General features: G+C 33.6%; 1 protein-coding gene and 1 long non-coding RNA gene across 2 annotated transcripts; both read left to right on the forward strand.

Annotated features, from left to right (window-relative positions):
• Positions 1 to 7,020: 7,020 nt before the first annotated feature.
• LOC139489264 (peptidyl-prolyl cis-trans isomerase-like) lies at positions 7,021 to 22,038 on the forward strand. Its single transcript, XM_071275519.1, has 5 exons — positions 7,021 to 7,199; positions 17,074 to 17,104; positions 18,530 to 18,715; positions 19,497 to 19,572; positions 21,774 to 22,038. Exons 1-5 carry the CDS (start codon positions 7,131 to 7,133, stop codon positions 21,904 to 21,906), a joined length of 495 nt encoding a protein of 164 aa, XP_071131620.1. The 5' UTR covers positions 7,021 to 7,130; the 3' UTR covers positions 21,907 to 22,038.
• LOC139489265 (uncharacterized) lies at positions 7,332 to 15,416 on the forward strand. The gene is made up of 2 exons (XR_011656175.1): positions 7,332 to 8,005; positions 15,126 to 15,416. It is a non-coding gene; the product is annotated as an uncharacterized lncRNA (long non-coding RNA).
• Positions 22,039 to 23,078: the final 1,040 nt, after the last annotated feature.

The raw sequence follows: 23,078 nt of genomic DNA on the forward strand, positions 1-23,078 counted from the left end.
TTTAAACTGGTAGAACTTTAGCCAGTTTGAATAACGATGGGTATACTGATTTAATGATGCTTAAATTAAAAATGTGGCATAATGAAACTGAAATGAGGTGTGATGACATTTTTAAAAACTTTGCACTGATATTATCAAAGGGACACTGAGATAAATGGTGAATAAAATCAGTCTCGTTGAAATATTTTGTAGATCTATAATAACATGTATATCGCAAAGAGGCGAAATCGTGAAAACGCAAAAAAGCGAATAAGGGAAATCGCGAAAACGCGAAAACTCAAAAACGCGAAATCGTGAAAAGACGAAAACACAAAATCGCGAAAAGGCGAAATCGAGAAAATTCTTGATTATTTAACGAAAAAATATCATCAAGATAACGGTAAATATTGTTGAATTTATCAATTTAATGCAATTTCGACGGGTCTTTACTGAGTTTAGTCATAAACTGTGATTCGTAACAGTACAAAAACAAGCCTGCTATTATTATGTTGGTTATTCTAAGCTCTACGCTCGTGCAGGAAAGTTCGTTATGAAGTCCCACTCATCTTTAAATGAATATAATTACATTAGATGTATGTTTCATTACAATACGTTATTCTGATTGGCTAACTGCACATCTTTTGTTATTCCTTAAGCAGTTGTATCACTCAATAAAACTTCTCATTCATGATGACACGAGGTCCCACAATAAAGTGCACAGGTAAATAAAATAAAAACTTGATAAAAGGCGTGTTTTCATGATCATATAGTTAAAAATGTAATTATAAGTATTGAATGCTTTTTTTTGTAACTTTATAGGGTTGTAAAAGCGTTGACCGTGCGCACATTTTAAGTATGAAGCGCTTCCGCGCTTCATACAAAATGTACTTCGGTCAACGCTTTTACACCCCAATAAATTTACAAAAAAGAGCATTCAATTCTTAAGTAAAACTGTTGTCAAATATATAGACTATAAGTAAATATGTAAATTTGATCTTTGTAGATCGTGGTAGACTGTAGAATTGACGACACGGCTTATGAGCAAAATATTGACATAAAGATTAGTTTATTAAAATAAAATTTGCTGCGTCTCTTAGCGAGCTGATTTTATATACAATTGCAAGCGTTTGTTTTCTTTATTAAACACTCCATGAAAATATGTTTTTGGTTTTAGCTTAATAAAAGCTTTATTAAGTGCTTGTTGACAGTGTGGTAACTGCCTATGTTAGTTATTTTGCCTATGTGATAACTACATATGTTTGTTATTTTGAAACCTTTTCAAAATATATATAAATAGAATAAATCATCAGGATAGAATTTATAATATAAACGGGGATTGAGTCAAAGAGACAATTTACAGACAGACCAAAGGGCAGAAAACACCCCAAGGCCATCATTGTGTCTTCAACGCAGAGAAAAATCCAGCAATCGGAGGAAGGCCTCAACTGCTCCATGGGAAATAATGTATAATCATTCAACGAAATGGAAGCCTCCCTCAACTCCAAAGCATATAAATGATCCAAATTTTAAAAAAAAACAGCACAAGGAGAAAAAAGGCTAGAGCCGTAGAGGTTTCTAACTTTGGTCAGGCGCAAATAATTCGATGGAAAATGTTTTGTGCTATTCCAAACCTCCCCCTATACATCTAGCCAATGCATGTGGAATAAACAAACCTTTCCATTTCTCTTACAAGATGCTGAGTTTATGTATCATGATCAGTTTAGGGCAGAGGCGCTTTGTGTGTCTTGAAAGGCAGGTAATTGGTATTAAGCAGCACATTTTACCAGCAAAGTGGAACGACATTTATGAATCGTACTCAAAGCATTAATCCGATGCGTTACATTTCCGAGAATTTGTTCCCTGTTTGGGCGAGAAAAGAATCGATGTACTTGCAACAAAACGCGCGACAAAAGACACTAGCATACACCTCCATTCACTTTGTAATTGTTTTATATTAAACCAAATGACGCAAAAAAAAAATAGCAACTATATGCCAATGTGTGACCTTCAACAATGAGTAACATTAATACCGCATAGCTAATCATAATAGGCCTTGAAATGACAAATGTAAAACAATACAAACGATGAAACTAACTGCCTAGACGTAACGCGCGATGTTCATACCTCATTGGAAAATCGGCGTAGTTGGCAAGATGCAAGTCTAAAATATATAATTTTGTGATATCATATTCATTGCTATTGTACGTATCTAAAAAAATGTTTTTTAAAATAAAAATGAAAAAAAATAATTGTTGAAACTATTTTTTATGCTGCATGCGACAAGCTTCATTTTAAAAAAAACGGGTATTTTTAGGCTGTCCCGCGTAACATATTCCATTTATTGTAACCACTAAACTATGATTTTCGTCTAAAAAAAAAAAGTAAAAACACAAAAATACTGAACTCCGAGGAAAATTCAAAAAGGAAAATCAAAAATCAAAAGGCAAAATCAAAAGTCCAAACACATCAAACGAATGGATAACAACTGTCATATTCCTGACTTGGTACAGGCATTTTCTAATGTAGAAAATGGTGGATTGAACCTGGTTTTATAGCTAGCTAAACCTCTCACTTGTATGACAGTCGCATCAAATTCCATTACATTGTCAACGATGCATGAACAAAACAAACATACTCAAAGAGTAAAAATGTCAAAAATAGGGGTACAACTATCTAACATTTTGAAAAAACGTTTTTTTCCATTATTTAACAGAAAGGTTCATTCAGTCTTTTATGCATTTTTTATGACGTTATAATGACATCATAGAAAAAAAAACGTTCCATACTACAAGAGCAAATCTGTCACACGGGAAAAAAATTGGGATTACAAATTTGAGAATCAAAAAACTTTTGTCTTATAATCTAAAGACAAATATCCTGGAAAATGATATATGGTAATTTATGGACGATTTTTCAAAGGCTTACAAGGTTGTCGCACCGCCATTTTTTGACGTAAAAACGAACTCAACTCAAATTTACGTCAATTGTTTGCTTATCAGTGCTCTTATAATGATAGAATTTTATGATTTTTTAAAATGTTATTTTTCTTAATTTTTCAAAAATCTAAAATACATCAATTTTCAATAAGTAGTTAAAAAGCATCGTCGATTTTGCGGAGTCTTACAAGAATGTCGCACTTGCTTAAAAACAACGTTTTAGTCGAGGTTTTGGTTTGAACGTTACGAAATATTCGCGACGTTGTGTTACGCTTACATGTACGAACATCGTGCGTATAACGTCCTAACTTTTTTTCTGTTTATACATAACAATAAAATAGATTAAACCAATAACGAAAAACAAATGATGTATAATAGCAACAACAAAAAACCACTGAATTACATGTTCCGGACTTGGGACAGGCACATACAGAATGTGAGGGGTCGAACATGTTAACATATAAAAAAAGAAGATGTGGTATGATTGCCAATGAGACAACTATCCACAAAAGACCAAAATAACACAGACATTAACAACTATAGGTCACCGTGGGTTTGTTTCCGGATCCAATTTATTATTCATTTGTATTAATCTGTTAATGCTAACTTGTTATTCAATTTGATTAATAACATATGTTTGCACTGAACAAAACAATATTTGAAGAGAGCTTAATGAACTCGCCAGATCGAAAACAGCTCCGCCACTGAAGAGTGCATCTATTCCATTCTCAATTTTATCTAGTCAGTCAAAGCCAATAACAAGTAAATAAAAATCATGTGTATCCAAGACTAACATATCAACCATTATGGATTTAGTGGGAGCGTATATATAGCTATAATCCATACCAGGCGCGGATCCAGAGGGGGGGGGGGGGGGGGTTCCGGGGGTTGGAACCCCCCTTTTTTTTGGACGATCAATGCATTTGAATGGGGACATGTAATTGGAACCCCCCCCCCCCTTTTTTGTCCTGGGTTAGGAACCCCCCCCTTTTTTTAAATGGCTGGATCCGCCCCTGCATACCCCAGAATTTCTACAGCCCAGTTGCCCAAAGATGCGATAATCTGACAGTGTATTAGTCCGACGGTCCTACAGACTGTTAATCCGACATATGAATTGAAGTCGCTCTTCGTGAGGATGTGCTGTGGCAGATGATAGATATCGTCCTTATGAAAGCTTACACTTGTATAGTGGCGAAACGCGGGTAGTATTTAAATTTTCAATAAGTGGAATTTGTTGGCATGGGATATGGCATGGGCAAATTCTGTTTGAACAATCCATCTAAGATTCTATTCCTGTTCACCATTTTAAAGCAGATCATCTATACTGTTTAATTGCATTACATGTGCGTTAATGCAATGCATATTTTGTGGTTAGAAATTAAATCACATTACATAATTTTTTGTCATAAAATCCTCACGCCATAACATCATTTCTGGTGCAGGAAAATTGGTACCGTTAATGTTATTACTACCACTGGGTCGATGCCTCTGCTGGTGGACTGTTAGTCCCCGAGGGTATCACCAGCACAGTAGCCAGTTCTTCGTTACTGGCATGGAAATACGGATTGTTTGTGTTATTAAAATTTGCTGTTACAAAATGTTAGAAATTATTATAAATTAAGGAATGTATCTCCCTCATGCAAAGCTCTGATTCCTTTCACGGATTTGGCTATACATTTTGGACCTTTTGGATTATAGCTCTTTATCTTTTATATAAGCTTTGGATTTCAAATATTTTGGCCACGAGTATCACTGAAGAGACATGTATTGTCGAAATGCGCATCTGGTGCAGGAAAATTGGTACCGTTAAAAGGCGTTAATGTTATTATGTTTAAAAGAATGGAAATGTAGGACATTGATGATGACGCGCATACAATACACATTCACAAACAGCAAACAGCAAACAAAACAGAAGCTCACTGTGGAATGAGGAGTAGAGAGCAACCTAATCAAATGGTTCGACTTAAAAAATGACTTGTTAAATTCAAATCAGTCCCTTCTGTGTGGTCAGAGGTGAAATGGGGGAAACACAGATTTTAAAGCGCATGCATGGCCGTAACTACATGGAGACAAATGCCTCATGTCGGAAATTTAAAAGTTGAAACAAAAGCTAGTCTTCATATCAATTTTTTTCACGGCGAGTGTCATATGCAAGAAGCAATACTCTTCACTCTCCGGTGTCGGCCGAGCATGTTTTCCGTGACCCATGTTTTTAATTTACTTTTTGTTTTCAGTGTTGATGGTCTATTGTTAGTACAGTTATGTGTTATTATACTTGTATTTTATTTGTATTGTCTTGGTACCAATCCTGTAATTTTGGATTTTAAACCAATAAAAAGTACTTACTTACTTACTTACTTACTTATTATATATGTACCCGGGTTTGTCTTTTGTTCATTTATTGTCCTACTTTATGACTATATAGTCTAAGTGTTGATTTTCATTTGTAAATCTAGTAATTTTGTTTTAAACTTGAATTTGCTTATACTGAAGGACCTTTTGTCTAATTAAAAAAAAAACTGCATTTAATTTTGAGAATATTTGAAATAAGCGCTGTTTTGTTCTGGTGCGATTTTAGTTGGCAAGGTTGCATTTCCACCGATGTCCAGACATTGTGCGAGAAAATATTTAAGAAGAAACGATGCTACTGGACCGTGACAGAAAAAGTTGGTCGATAACGCCGGATTCCGTGTAAAGTCTTCATTAACAGTCAGAATAAAATTATGGTCTTGTACAATGCCAAATATACCTTTATATATCAGTCTTCATTGATCGTAATCCTAACATCCTAAAAAGACAATCCTCAAATGTGGGATTTCACATTAGAAAGACAGTTTTACAACATTTTCAAAATTTCAAAATTTTAGACACTTGTATTCGCTTTGGAATATTATACAATTACTGTCTTTTGATGAGGTAAATATGCGGTTTTATTGACTTTTGAAAAATGATATTCAATGAGGCCGACGGCCGAAGTTAATATCAGTTTTTTCAAAAGTCAATAAAACCCCTTATTCCATATTGGTATTATTTTAGTAGGTTTCTCTATATGAATTGGATTTTGAATAAAAAAGCATATTCACCTGAGAAAGTGTTATTCACCGCGCTAAACGTCACGCGCTTTTACATGCAACGTTATGGTTAGATTTTTCCGAGGATTTTTCATGTTAAATTTATTTTGGTATATGTTATTCCTTAAATACATGTTCTTCTCTCGGAATATGGAATAAAACAATTACTGTCTTTTGTTTCGGTAAATATGGGGTTTAATTGACTTTTGAAAAACTGATATTCACTGAGGCCGTCCAGTTTTTCAAAAGTCAATAAAACCGCATATTTACCTCATCAAAAGACAGTAATTGTATAATATTTACCGAAACAAAAGACAGTAATTGTTTTATTCCACATTCCGAGAGAAGAAAATGTATTTATTGACAAACATGTATCTACCTTTTTTTTTTTACATGAAACATTTTACCATAACGTTGCATGTAAAAGCGCGTTACGTTTGGCGCGGTGAATAACACTTTCTCACCTGGGTGAATTAATATGCTTTTTTATTCAAAATCCAATTCATGTAGAGAAACCTACTAAAATAATACCAATATGGAATAAACCTCTTTATCAATTTTCATGGCGATCCAAGCAAAAAAAAAAGAATTTTTGCTTAAAAAAATTTAAGCCGTTTTATAACGAAAATGTTACGACCAAAATAAATCATCACACTATTAAACTAGAAATCAATTTTGATCATTTGAAATCAATTTAAATTACATTTCATAACATTTATATCAATATTGGTTGAAAATTCGGTATAAAATGTTGTTTCTCAAAATTTGTGATTTCTGAAAAAAAAACTTAGATCTAGTTTTTACCCTTATTTTAGTTTATATTTTTAAAAAATAACGAAAGGAATCTTCAACGCTGTGTATTAAAATTGTGGAAATCGGTTGTACAATGTAGTGTTCTAACATGGTGATACTATTTCGAAGCGAGAGCTTAAACTATATGAAAACGGTTCATATGACCCCAAGATGACCCCTTTTAAAACCCAAATATGAAATAGACTATAAAAATCAATCTCGTTTCAATCATCAAACTCGTTTTCATTTCTAGAGAAACCACGTGCTTCCTTCTTCTACCGGCTTCGAGAATCCCGCCATCACAATTCCGCTCACTCATTCATTTCACCTGATTTTCAGGAGATTATCAAGTATGGCAAACCCAAAATGTTTTTTCGATATGTCCATTGGAGGCAGTCCAGCTGGTAGAATTGTTATGGAGGTATGTTATTAAGTTATTTTCTATAACCAGCGGTATTTGTTGTGTTACCATGCAAGTGAAGGTAGCCGGCTTTCTTGAAAAACGCACAGGTACTTGAGGACAGGACCCTATAGGAGCCTTGTGATGCCCCCCTCCCCCTTTTTTTTTTTTTTTTAATCGAGCAAAAATATCATTATTTTCGCTTATATTCAGCTCTCTGTATGCTATTTATCACTTCAAATGCAAGGAATACTATCAAATACCAGTTTCTAAAATTTGGGGTTTCTGATATATGTATAGGCGGAAAGGTAAGTCACTCAGGTTTGTTTACATTGAGGTACTGCTCGGGATATTTCTTGAAATTTTCTATTAAATTATGTCCTACCTGTTCCAATATCGTATTTCTTCTTCGCCATATATATTATCCTCACTGAAAACATACATAAATAATCAAAATACAGGTATAAAGTCCTCCTCTGGGACACTTTTCACTCGCGATTTGAATATTTTCAACCACATTTTAGTAGAAGCTACGGAAGTGACATCGCTAGCGACATCTGTGCGGTATTTTCAAAAGGGCGGTAACCATTTCACATGTTACCTATTCTGTAACTCCCTCCTAAATCAAGAGAACCATAATCACTCCCGATCGATCGATTTCCGAATGGCAATGACGACAACGGTAAAACGCGAGAATTCCGAATATATTTTGCGGGAAATTTTATAACAACAGACAACAACAACAATAATGGATGAAGACCAGAAATTCGCATTCAATTTGGCCGTTAATGGCCATAATTTACTGATTTCAGGCCAAGCAGGCACTGGTAAGACATTTCTTGTTGAGAAAATTGTTGAATTTATGAGATATAGTCAAAAGAAAAACGTCTCTATCGTGTGTTCAACTGGTATCGCTGCCACACACTACGGCAACCTAGGTGCACAAACACTTCACAAGTGGTCAGGAATAAGGGACGGAAGGTATTTAATAGAGGAAATTGTTCATTTACTTAGAACAGATGAGAGATACACAGTTGCCAAATCCAATATTGAATCTGTTGAAACTTTAATTATTGATGAGATTTCAATGGTTAGCTCTAAAGTTTTAAATCAGGTCCAGGTTTTGTGTAGGCAAATTAGGAACTCTCCAGATATATTTGGAAACATTCAAGTTATTCTTGTAGGAGATTTTTATCAGCTTCCACCAGTTTCAAATGAACTGTATGGTGACCCTGGCAACCTCTGTTTTCGTTTACCATGGTTTGAGAGTTATTTCCCCCACAAGATCAATTTACATATTGTACACCGACAAGACGAACATAATTTGATAACATGTATTAATGAATTAGAGGTTGGGGATCCTTCAGATGAATCAGTAGCATTTCTACAATCATTAAATAGACCTCTGCAGGATGAAGCAGGCAGTGTCCAACTTTTTGCTAGAAACATTGACGTTGATATGTTCAATTATAATAAACTAAATCAAATACAAGGAGAGCTTCAAACATACCATTCAGTAGATGAAGGTTCTGCACACTATATAAACAAGTTTTTAGCGCCAAAGAATTTAGGGCTAAAGGTAGGGTGTCCTGTTATGTTGATCAAAAATCTTAGTGATGTTTTAGTGAATGGTGTTCGTGGTATTGCTGTTCAACTGCATAATAAATCTGTTGATGTTAATTTCAAAATTGGTGAGAAAATAGTTACGGCAAATATTGGAGCAGAAATTTTTTCCACTTATGATCCTGTTGGGAAAATTATTATTGCAAAGCGCATTCAACTGCCATTAAAATTAGCTTATGCACTTACAATTCATAAAGCCCAAGGTATGAGTTTAGAAAATGTAACAGTAAATTGCCAACACAGTGTTCAACCAGGTCAATTAGGTGTCGCAGTGGGAAGAGCAGTGTCTGTAAATGGTTTAAAAGTAGTCAATTTCAAAAAACATCTTTGCAAAAAGCATCCAGGATATGTATTGAACTTTTATGAATCATTCAGTGTAGGTGAGCTTAACCAAGATTTAACATGTTGCCGAAATAAAACTCAACTTGAAAAACTTTCATATTCAGAAACTGAATCAGCTTCTAGTGATAGTGATGCATGCAGCAAAACATTTGAGAAAGATTTTATTGATTTTGATAATGATTCAGATTTTTCAGATTCTGAAATAGAAAAACTTGAATTTTTAGATACAATTTTAACTGATGACAACCAGAAAGTATTCTCTACTGATCCTCTCCCTTCAAAGCTGGCCTTTGACAATGTTTTATTAGAATTTTTGGATACCCCTGCAGAAGAGCAGATCTTATATTTTAAAGAATTAATTCTTAAAAACTTTAATTTATTCAATGATTGGTTTGATCAGCAGGCATCAATTATTGATGACATAGGGCTGAACTGCTTCCCTGAAGATAAGGATAAATACACTCAGAAGCATAGGAATGATTTTTTTATTAAATTCAATAAACACATAAATTCAGAAGAATATGAATGTAGCACTTCTGTTCTGCTTAAAAAGTATGAACTACAAGAATTGAAAGGTCCAGCTTATAGACTTTTAACATCTGTATTATTTTACATTGAAAGAAAGTTTTTTGAAACTTTATCTTCTCATCTGCATCTGACTTCACCTGAACCCTTACCTAAACCATCTTTAACTCAAGAGTTAGATCCTGCTGGAAAGGGCAAAATTAGATATATCAGTGGGTATGTGATTGCAAAATTAAAGCACAATTTGTCACAGAAGATAAGAAACTCATTATTTGCAAAAGGTAAAGAAAAGGAACTGAAAGATTTACAAAATAAAATGAACATTTTGAATTCAATGTGCTGTACCTTTGGTGAGTTAGTAGATGTATCTACTGATAAAACTAGTTTAGATGAAATTAAGCGTAAACAAAATCAGCGTGAGGGACTAACAAATATTTCTGACTCTGCTTTTGATTTTTTTCAAAAGCTTGAAATTCAATGCCGCCAAAAATTGACCCATGAAAATTTAGTCATATATGGTAAAAATTTGTATAATGATTCTTTAAAGCAACTGTTTGATGACTACGAGTTATATGAGGCATGGTTAATGTGCGTGACCTCATCCGTTACCACCTCTTCTGAGGATGAATGTGAGAATGACCATGACATTCGCACATTACTTAATTCCATGGCAACAGCTGTTGACAACTTTCTCATTTTATTCCAGTCAGTTGTGACTTTGTTTCTGAAAGTAAGCTTGAGTCAGTTTAGAAGAGATTTTCTGGCTTTTTTAAAAAGAGAAAAAGGAAAGGCATTGAGAAAAAAAGTGACTGAAAAGGGAAAGAAATCTATCAAAAAGTTTGACATGAAATTTTATACCGAAGACAAATCAACCAATAAACAGTCATCCTTCTTGCGTCTTAAATCAGAACTTCTTCAGAATCCAAAATATTTAAATGACTACTCTTTCACCAAAAAAGACTTATTACTAATTTGCAAAGACATTAAAATTAAAATTTCCTCCCAGAAAAGGAAAGAAGAAATTACCAATGTTTTGGCAAAGAAAATATTAGATAGTGATACATGTATTGAAACTCTAAATATACCTGATTCTTATGAACCTCAGCCCGGACCTAGTGGGATCTCTCAGTCTGTGCCTGTCTCTGAACAATCAGTGCATGATGACATGATTGGGCCCTCTGGCTCTCTACATGTTTCTTCTGAACCAGAAACTAGTTTGTCTGGGACTGCTCCTTCAACACTGACTAAAACAAAAAGGACAAGAAATTATGGCAAAAAAAAATCTAAAGGAAAGGGGAAAGGAAAAGGGAAAAAAACCAAGAAAGTAGAAGAGACAATAGAGGATGAAAATTGTGCTATATGTAATAAAACATATATAGACGGTGAAGATTGGATTAATTGTGATGTTTGCACATTATGGTTTCATCGGCAATGTGTTAATTTAGAGGATGAAGCAGAATGGGCATGTTTGACTGAGGAGGACGGGTCATTCACTTGTCCCTTGTGCTTATAATAAAGTAAGCAAGTATACTTGATTATGTTAAGGAACTAGATAATTCCAAGTTAAAAGAGGGGTTAGAGAAAATAATTTGGAGGGTTTTCTTTTTTTAATACAAACTCATTTTGAAATTTCTCTCAAATTAAGAATGATGGTTGAATAAAAGCTTCTGTTAATAATGGATTTTTTTTTGCAATAGGAGGGAAAGGGGTATGGTTCTTTAAAAAATATAGCAAGCCAAAATGTTGTTTTTTTAAATGACAGCTCTTTCACAAAAAAGACTTATTACTAATTTGCAAAGACATTACAATTACAATTTCCTCCAAGAAAAGGAAAGAAGAAATTACAGATGTTTTGGCAAAGAAAATATTATTTCAACACTGATGTCCAATTGATCCAATCTTCACCATCTATATATGTTATAATACATCTAACACAATTTTCATTTTATTAACTTGATTCTTTTTTTCAGAAAATGTGTGTGTGTGTGTGTTTGTGGGGGGGGGGGGGGGGGGGGGGGGGGGGGGGGGGGAGGTGATTTTTTTCCTCCTTACTCTTATAATAAAAGTAAACCAATAATTACCTTTTAAAGAAAACAAATCTCAATAAACCTTATTTTGAAATTATAAGAAGATCTTTTGAGCTTCAACCATTAACCCTGCCACATTATGTATGTACATTGTATGTGCCTGTCCCAAGTCAGGAGCCTGTAATTCAGTGGTTGTCATTTGTTGCTGTATTACATATGGGTTTTTTGATATTTTTTTGTACATAAATTAGGCCGTTAGTTTTGTCTTTTGAATTGTTTTACATTTGTCATTTCTTGCCTTTTATAGCTGACTATGCCGTATGGGCTTTGCTCATTGTTGAAGGAAGTATAGTAACATATTATACATGTAGTTGTTAATTTCTGTGTCATTTGGTCTCTTGTGAAGAGTTGTCTCATTGGCAATCACACCACATCTTTTTTTTTATTCAAACTACTAAATTCAGCATGTTCAGTATGAGTAATTTGTTCTGTAGTATTGAATATACTTTTTCAATCTAAATTTGAATTATACATGTATCTCATCACTTACAGTACTCTCCCTTTCATCACACAAAAGCGCCATAATAAATGGCAGCTAGTAATGAAATTGTTCTTATTTATTTTATGCATGCATTATATTTGTGACATTTCTTTTTAATTTCAGGACTACATGAAAACAGATAAAGTGTACATAATGTATATATTGGAAGTGACTTATTTTATACCTTTACTTGATTTTGTTGTGTTGGAGGTTGTGCTGTATCACCACCAGTATTTGATTTTCTTGACACTGTTGTTTGGCCCAAGATGACGGAGTTCATTGCATGACAGTAACCAAGGTATGTAGGATTTGTGTTGGCGCCACTATGTAAAGTGCGCTGTTGGCAAAATACGTTCTCAATAACGTCACTATTTAGTCTACTGGGGATAACAGAGGCATTGTTGTTTTTTAACCTATACTGACAATATTCTTCAAATCCTAAAATACATGAAACTATGTCCTGCCTGGTTTGGTGAGATATCATACACATTTCTTTTTGCTTGACAGTTGTGTCCAATTGAATACTTTTTTCCCATTTAATGAAAAAATCCATTACATCATGGTTCTGTCTTAATCTGTCATCACTTAAGTCAGTTATAGCCCTATTATCCCTAAAATTTGCTATCAGAACACTTGTATTTGACAATAATTTGACAGTAGCATTTAACATAGAGCCTGATTCTCCCAAAGTTTGTTGATACAGCTTCATCAAATGATACATATCAGCATTCAGTACATCTTCTGCTAAGTGATTGCGCATTTTTGCCTCTGATGTCAGATAAAAATGATCTTGTGACAATTTATGATGCACTGGAAAGGGATGGGTTGAAATATCCCATGAATAAGCCCTTTTGAAATGATTCCATTCAATAAAATTACCTTCAAACTTCATATGTCTTTTACATTGAGATTCACTTCCACTTTTTAAGATATTGTTCCTAATTTTTTTAATAACATGAGAAACATCCATGATGAAACTTATCTTATCATTACTGTAAATATTATTAAAGGAGCATGTTACTGGTTTGGCAGAACTAAATTCAGGCATTAAAAGCTTAAAGAGGTCTCTATTAGTCTGTGCCCCATCAGTGCTAACAAACATGATTTTAAACCCAAAGTTCATTAACCTATTCACAGATTGCCATACTAATAAATAGAGTTCATGTCCAGATGCAGTGCTTGCAGGAAAATGTGCGAAAGGAAACCGAAAACCTGTCGACCCTAGGAATACAAGTTGAAGTGCATGACTCGCTAAAATTCTTTCGTTCTTGTTGGATTTCAATTTATCAAAAACTACTGACTCTGGAGATAATTCAGTAAATCCAATCAATTCTATTTTTCCATTTATCTTTTTTAACTGTAGATCTTGCTGAATCGACATTTCATCAATAATGAGCCCACCTTCATAACCCTCGGGTGGTATATTTTTTAGCTTGGCCTCATTTGCCATCCAATGAAGCATATCATTATTTATTCCAGCTTCTTGATTTACAGTATTTTTAAATCTTTGTAGTAATTTCTCAGAAGGGAGGATGACAAACTGACTATTTCTAAGTTCTGTATACCCCTTAGGGCTTCTGCACCATAATGTTAGACACAGACGAACGATGTCTCTGTTCCAACGCCTTCCATGTGGGTTTCTTTCAATTGCCATTTTCTGCGACATTAAAAATAATTTCATTTTATCACTACATTCAGGGAAAATTTTTGTTAGAATTTCTGACATGTCATTATTATCTTCTGTAGATAGTATTACATCCTGATCTGTATTTGATCTTATGCAAGTTGCATTTGTGGAATTTAAATTCTCATTCAAAGGTTTTTTCGTTGTTTCTTCAAGTTGAAAATTTTTAACAATAACTGCTTTTTCCAAACATTTACAATGCACACATGATGCTGATGCTTTGTGTGATTTTTTAAATGGGAGCACCTTTTGACATAATTTTGACCTGTATCTAATTTGTTCTGAGTTTTCATCAAAAAGTTTTGAAACATGCTCTTTTAAGAAGTCTTTATTTTGCATTGACTCATCAACTTCCTCAACACCATTACAATAACGCAACTGTCTTATTATTTCAAAACATGATGGTAAATTAAATGTTTTGTCTACCCCTAAGCTAACAGGGTCTATCTTTTTACCCATAACCATTAAAGTCCAAGTTTGGTCCAATTTTAACTGAGCTTCAGTAAGCACCTTCAATCCATTTATTATGGTTTTGTTAAAATGACCTATAGTTATACAGCTTAAAGTTTTTGATAACAAGACAAAATCAATGGGGATATGTGTTCCAAATGTGCTTATATCTAGCACAACTGGTGTATTAATTTTCCACTTTATACCAAAGTAACGTTTGGTCATTTTGCACCAGTTACTTTTGCTGCGTGCATTTTTCACCTTCACATTTTTATATATTTGTTTTATTAAATTTCCAACTGCTGTCCCTTCAGCTGCAGTTTTTTCTTTAATATCTATTAAATCAATTGATTCATCTATAGCCCCTTCCTCAATGTTATCAATTATCCAGTTGAACAAATTAGACTTATTTGACATTTCATTTATATTTGTCATTCTTTTTCAGTTCATAATTTTGCGCCAAAACAATTACTTAAAATATATTCGGAATTCTCGCGTTTTACCGTTGTCGTCATTGCCATTCGGAAATCGATCGATCGGGAGTGATTATGGTTCTCTTGATTTAGGAGGGAGTTACAGAATAGGTAACATGTGAAATGGTTACCGCCCTTTTGAAAATACCGCACAGATGTCGCTAGCGATGTCACTTCCGTAGCTTCTACTAAAATGTGGTTGAAAATATTCAAATCGCGAGTGAAAAGTGTCCCAGAGGAGGACTTTATACCTGTATTTTGATTATTTATGTATGTTTTCAGTGAGGATAATATATATGGCGAAGAAGAAATACGATATTGGAACAGGTAGGACATAATTTAATAGAAAATTTCAAGAAATATCCCGAGCAGTACCTCAATGTAAACAAACCTGAGTGACTTACCTTTCCGCCTATACATATATCAGAAACCCCAAATTTTAGAAACTGGTATTTGATAGTATTCCTTGCATTTGAAGTGATAAATAGCATACAGAGAGCTGAATATAAGCGAAAATAATGATATTTTTGCTCGATTAAAAAAAAAAAAAAAAGGGGGAGGGGGGCATCACAAGGCTCCTATAGGGTCCTGTCCTCAAGTACCTGTGGAAAAACGATGAGTCGCGTTGTAAACTTTCGCTAGATTTTTGTTTAATGTTAGGCACTTGTTTTAGACCGTGTCTGAAGTTGTATATAAAAAAGCTGCTGAATAACAATTAATTAAAATTCAAAAATAAATAAATACCGACTGTGTACAAGGTGAAGGCTGCGCGGATGGAATATTCATTTTCACTTGTTGCTTGTACCGCGTGTTTATTTCTTCTTCCGGTTTAGGTAAATCGGACCTCCCAGAGCCTGAGGATTATTATGCACGACAAAGCCGCTTTAAAATCTACTTCATACATGCACTCAAGTAATGACTAATTACATTACTGAATAATGACGGTAATGTCTCGCATGTTGCATGACAAGCGATATTTGAATCCTATTTTCCAAATTTTTTTCTACATCAAAGAAATTTACCCCATAAATTAATAATGTGCCTAATGACTGAAATGCCTTACTAAATTAATTTACTAAGCCAGAATTTTAATTTTGATTCCCCCCTTTTTTCTCCCTATCGAGAAATTTGAGAAAATTATCTAGTGTCTATCAATTTCTTGGAGGCATAAAGTGATAAACTGTTAAAAAATTGCCATTTCAACTTAAATTTACTTTTAAATAAAGATGAATTATTTTCTGGTTTCCTATTCCTATTTGAGATTCTGCCATCCTCACATACAGTGGAGTCCCTTGACCTGGTGGCTGATGAAGCTGCACATTACCTGATTGGTTTTGATTTGACCACCATAAGAATCTCTTATTAATCCTAATAAGTCTATTCAGAAAATATTTTTCCGAACTTCCTCTCCTGGAACTGGTGTCTTTCACCAATGTCAGGCTTGCATCCCCATGATTTCTGTATACTATAAGCCTTTTGGAATCGATTAAAATTTGAAAATACCATATATTAAAAGGTAGATACTGGATCTCCTTTATACAGAGTTCATGAAATTTTTTTCCCTTGGTGGTCCTTGAAGAAAATCTGCTGGTCCTCACTATTAATTGTATTGAAAAATACTAAAATTGTGTCAGTCCTATGCAAAATTTTGGTGGTAAAATCCTGAGGACTGACACTTTTCATGAACTCTGTTTATACATCATGGTTATATAGGAAGATGTGGTATGAGTGCCTATGAGACAACTTGCCATCCAAAGAACAATTTATAAAAGTAAACCATTATAGGTCAATGAGTGGCCTTCAACAGGGAGCCTTGGCTCACACTGAACATCAAGGGGCCCCAAAATTACATTTGTACCTGCCAACTTTTAAAAATACCCATGGGAGTTTTATGTGCAAGAGGGCTCTTATAGTCCTGAAAATCGGCATGGAAGCCTTCAAATGTATTTTAATGTTGTTTGGAGACTACATAAATTTTACTTTTAAAATCCTTCAGCCAAAAACTCAGGACAAAATTGCTCTTTTAAAATTTCCATCTGGGAGCTTTCATGGTGGAAATCTACCGCTAACAGTTGGCAGGTATGAAACATTCCTATAATTTTTTGGGGCAGCCAAATCTTCAAATTGCTCAAGACTTGGAATTTTTCAAAAAATTTACATCATACAGTTTTGTACTTAAGAAATAAAATTAGAAAAACAGCCTTACATGTATGTGTATTTCTATTTTCAGTTGAGAGCTGATGTTGTACCAAAAACAGCAGGTATGTATATTTCAATTTCTTAATTTTTTTTAAGAGTGAGGTCAAAACAGAATTTGATCTTAATATACGTTTTTGTATCAATAACATTCTATCATTAGAAAAGCAATTATCTTTAATTTCATCCCAGTTTTTGCTCATAGTAAGTCTTAATTTGAACAACCTGTGTATATTTCAAATTTAATACAATGTCCCAAAAAATAAAATATAACACTATACACAAATAAATGTTATTAAAGAGGGGAGTCAATCAATTTATATTGTATGGATTATGTCCCTTTGGACAGTATTAACCCTTTCAACGCTATACACGGCATATGCCGCGATGACATACGCCGTCCGCCACTGCTATTCGCCGCATATGCCGCGATGACTAACGGATTTTTCATTTAGGACTCTTAAACCATTCGGTTTTCATTCGGGTCCTCTCTAATTTTTCCTTGTATGAATCGAGGATATGCAAGATCTCATTTGCGCTTGAAATCCCGGCAATTTTTATTGCAAAATTATGCAGTAGAAGGAAAATAAAAACAAATATTTTGACAAATGCAAATGGCGGAAATCGGAAACGAAGCTGTAAATATGGAAATATTACAGCATTTCTATGGCGAAACTGACAACGAGGATTAGTTAAAAGGTTTCTTGTTATCTCAATGTGTTTATTACATTAAATTCGTGTGGAAAATATGATTTGATCGATCATTACGAGACGTAGAAAAAGGGGGGAAAACGGAGGTTGACTGAAAATTTTGAGGACGGAGCTACTGATTTGTGCCACGATTACATAATACGTTGTGTATGGTGCAATACGCTACGGAATCGAGCAATTGGTGTCTTCTTTACAATGTGGCAGATGAAACAACAAAATCGATGAAGACTAAAAGTAGTTTTTATTCAAAATTCAACACAAATGTAATAAATTACACCTTTTACCTGTTAATTACCTGAAAATGCAGGTAACCTGATAAAAATTTTACTGAAATAACTGCCTAAAATTACAGTTCATACTCTCCTGAGTATTTTTCATGCAATAACTTTCTCTGTATCTCTTATAATAAAAAAGATACAGCATTTTGAAAAGGAATATACTGTTCTAATGAATGAACACAAAAAAATGCAGCAGCAGCAGCCATTTTTCTATTTTTTTGTGTAGCGTTGAAAGGGTTAAACTAGCAAGATATTATGATGTGTGTGTATATTTAAGGCTTTAAACAGAATAACAATAGATTTTTACATTTACTGATCAAACTTGTGTTCCATGAATATTTCAATAGCAAAAAAAGCTTTAAAAATTAACAGAAAAGTCAATATTAAGAAAATCAAGTTTGAAAAAAAACAGTCACAAGCAGTATTGTGTCCTTGAAAAATGACTGGTGTTCTTAGTAGGAAAAATTAATTTATTTTCAAGAATCTGTTCTTAAATTTTAGAAAACTTCAGAGCTCTCTGCACTGGTGAAAAAGGTTTTGGATTCCAAGACAGCAAATTCCACCGAGTAATCCCAGGATTCATGTGTCAAGGTGGAGATTTCACCAGAGGAGACGGAACTGGCGGCAAAAGCATCTATGGCAATAAATTTGAGGACGAGAACTTCAAGCTGAACCATACTGGTCCAGGTAAAAATTTGTTTGAATTTCTGTTCAAACTTTTGAATGGAGGATAGAACTCCTCCACAGGTTCACACTGATGTAGAAAAATGGTCATCAGTACAAGTCATTCTAAAGAGGGGTGACTGTTTGGGAACGAGATGTATACATATTCAGCAACTTAATTTTATTGAAAGGGAATTCAAATTTTAACGCCTTGCGTGAGGAGAGTTGCATGCATACACAGTGAACCAAAAGATTATTTGTTCAATTTTAGGCCACACTTAAAAATATTTTGGTTTGCCCAAACCCTACCCAAAGGTTGAGACAGTGGGTAGGTAGGTAGGCATTTTCTTTTTTTTTTTCAAAAAAAGAAATTGTAGTATCAGATGTTTATTAGTCTTCATGCCTATTTGATTTAAAAAAAAACTTCTTCAAATCAGGACAATAAAAGAATTTGAGTAGGCAGCTTTTTTCTGGGTAGGTAGCGTTTGGGCAAACAAACCTATTATTTATTATGGCCTTAGAAACTTTTTTGTTCTCAATGACAAATTAATAGAATTTATAAGTCAATGAAACCATAATCGGTAATGACATCTTACTTGAGGTACCTGAATATCATACTTAAAAAAGAAATGTAGTGTCATCAAATTCTGTAAAATGCTATATTCTCCAAATGAGGGTTGATATTTATTGTTTTCTGGTTTTTCTTTCAATTTCATGTCAAGTTATAGTTTAAAGAGACATTTACCAAAACCTGTGGAAGTCGAAATTGTAAAATAAATTAACATTCAAATCAATTGCATTTCAGGAATTTTATCCATGGCAAATGCTGGTAAAAACACCAATGGATCACAATTTTTCCTCTGCACAGCAGAAACTTCATGGTAAGTATAGAATAGAATATTTTTATTTCCCAAATTACAGGGCCCATAAAGGGCATAAAATCCGATACAATTGATTATATATATGATTTTATATATATATATACATGTATATATATTCATATACAGTAGACTCCACCTAATCGGATATCGGTTAAACGAATATATCGGCTATTGTAATATTATTTCAAAACACCGAACCATTCCCTATACATTTCAGTCAAAATACATCGGATAATCGAATATCGGTTATTAGAATATATCGGCTAATTGGATAGGAATATTCATGAAAAATGTGTGAAAACCATGTACAATCGAATATTTTGAAATAATTTCATATTTTTCTTGACAGGAAATGAAGCCGGAAGTTGCGCCATTACGAAGTTTAAGAAAACTTCAGTACAGAAATGTTTCATTTTATTAATAAAAACGATCTTTTATAGATAAATAAAACATATTTTTCTTGTTGTCTTGTTTATTTTATGAATCTGATATTATATTTTGCCTAAGATGTGTTTGTTATGTGTTTATCCAAATGTGATCGTTATCATTTACTTCACAAACAAGGACACGACAGAAATGATAAACTGTGCGTGATGTTCATCAATGTTTATTAAATATTAATGAAATGTACCTCTTTCTCAACAATTTATTAAAATATATATAGAAGTCCCGTGTAAAAATAAGGAATCGTGTGTCAATAGCATATCAATTATGTAACTTGTACACACGTACGCCATTTTCCTAATTTACATAATATTCAGCCTTTTATTTTGAACCACGACAGATATGATAGAAAATCAAATTAATTTTACTCATCTTGATGTCCAATTTTATAATCATAAAAATAGTTGTATTACTTGAAATTGGAAATGTGTTTCATAAATAAAAAACTGTAGAAAATTAGATCCGAGTTCGATTATAGTTTAGAGTAGCTATTAATAGATTTACCTGTGGCCTACTTCCGAGAATTCATAGTTATTTTTAACTTTTACCTGTTTTAACACACAAATTAAACAAATCACGCAAAAACAACAAGTCTCATTATTTAAGAGGTACATATTTTATTCAGATAATCAACATATACTTAAAAAATCAATAGACTGACAGATAAACAAAATACATTATTATCAACTGATCGATCTATTACTCAATCAACCGAATTATCCGAACTTGTACCTGAAAAAACATTGAGATTATTTACAAATTTCCATTAATAAAGCAGCTATAATAGCTATTGGTATCTTAGGGTCGTGTCTGTCAATTTTGAAAAAAAACTTGGAGGAATATACGTTCATCGGCTAATTGAATATATCGGTCAATCGGATATTTTTAGCTGACATTTTGGGTATCCGATTGGCCGGAGTCTACTGTACTACAATCCTGGGAATTCTGTCTGTACTTGCACTGATAGGTCTTCATTTCGCCCAGAATTTGTTTATCCGAGTTCAAAGCCTTTCTTTTTTTTTCCCCAATGTGGAAATGGTATTTTCAATCGTCATCTAGGGTAGGCAGGGATATCTTTAAAAAGATAATCGAGATTATTTTTCATTATACACAATGAAGGTACACTGGTTTGACATTCAACCATTTCATTATGTCCATCCATCCCACTTCACATTTTCATGCACCTTTAAATCAGCTACCTGAAATTTGGCATCGAGTTTCATGTAAGCCATCTTTACTGCATGAATCATTTTCAGATTCATTAATCAATAAGGTATTCTTACACATAATGGCCACGTAGGATATAGTCCATGGTTCCATGCATTTCCATTCTCAATTTTATTTACAATTCTTAGCTTTCTGAAAAATGGAATCCAGCTATTCTAGGTTTGTATCTGTACTGTGATTTTTCACATGCATGGATAATCAACTTCCTGTTGACAGAAGGATCATAGTGCTGAAAGTATTAGATTAAATAACAGGAAGTTGATAAGTGAACACTACAGAGTTTGTTGTTTTTTACTACATTTTAAATAAATACATTGGTCATACATTTGAGTGCATGCTGGTAAATCTTTAGCTCGGAATCCATGTTCAACAATGTAGAATAGTAGAGGCCAATCAAACAGGAAACTACAAATGACTATTGGAAATGTTCAGATAGTTAATAATAGAATCAGTATTCATCATATATTACTTCATATTTTTACTACTGCAAAATGTTCTCCAATTTATAGTTTTCTTACTCTTTTCAACAGGTTGAATGGCAAACATGTTGTATTTGGCAGTGTTGTTGAAGGAATGGATGTTGTTAAGAAAATCGAGGGTGTTGGATCTCAAAGTGGCAAGACCGCCAAAGAAGTCAAGATCACAGCCAGTGGACAACTATAGAAAGACTCATATCTTGTGCAATTTTTTTTTTTTTTTAATGGATATTTTATAGAAAAATAGCGGAAATACTGGTGTAGATCTTTTCTACGAATGAAAATCTTGGACAATAAAGTGCTAGCTTAACGGACTGTATTTCATGTTAAACATTAATTTTGGTTTATATTGCCTTTCTCTCTGTTCCTATTGTGCTTCCAGAAGAAGAGGGGGGAAATCGGAATTGTGTTAAGTGAAACCATGCACCGTTAGCCACAAGTTCTGTGCCCCAGTCTGGCAGATATTTATTCGGACTTGTCAAAATTTTATATAGACCTATAGGAACAGGTTATGATATTAAGTTTTCAAACCAGCAGATGTAAAAGATTTTGACGCAGACTGGTGCTAACTTTTTCTTTAAGCAAACGGCTTCCGTGTTACGACTTAGTTTGAATTATCATAGGGCCTTATTACTTTTCTGTTAACTCAACTGCCCATTATTAGGTGTAAGCCAAGTCTAATTTGTTGTCTGAATTTTTTTTGTTTTTTTTTAATAATCAAGATTACTTTGTTCAATTTTGAGAAATAGTAGTTGTGCCCCAGGCCATAAAAAAGAATAGGTTTGTTTGCCCAAACCCTACCTACCCAGAAAAAAGCTGCCTACCCAAATTCTTTTATTGTCCTGATTTGAAGAAGTTTTTTTTTTAATCAGATAGGCATGAAGACTAATAAACATCTGATACTTCAATTTCTTTAAAAAAAAAAAAAAAAAAATGCCTACCTACCTACCCACTGTCTCAACCTTGGGTAGGGTTTGGGCAAACCAAAATATTTTTAATTGTGGCCCCATTCTAAAGGAGGATTTGTCAAACAAAATTTTCCATCTTTTCAAAGTTGTGCAACCACACTTTTTAAATCAGTCCAACACTAACTTCCAGATTTTCCATTTGTTGGAATTTTCACTATAAAGTTGATGGAAACTTGAAAATTTTCATTGCACATTTTAACAAAAGAAGTGATCAAGTTAACATCACTACCTATGTGTGCTCCCAGTTCAGTCAAATAGATGACACAAGTTGACAACTGAACATCGAAGACCAGCAGACACCATTAGCCATAAAACTTTTGGTTCCAGCTCCCACAAAGTGGAAAGGGATTAATATAAGTTGCAAAACTTGTTTCCCAATCTATTAAAAATA

This window comes from Mytilus edulis, chromosome 9 (assembly GCF_963676685.1).
Source record: "Mytilus edulis chromosome 9, xbMytEdul2.2, whole genome shotgun sequence".
Taxonomy (NCBI): domain Eukaryota; kingdom Metazoa; phylum Mollusca; class Bivalvia; order Mytilida; family Mytilidae; genus Mytilus; species Mytilus edulis.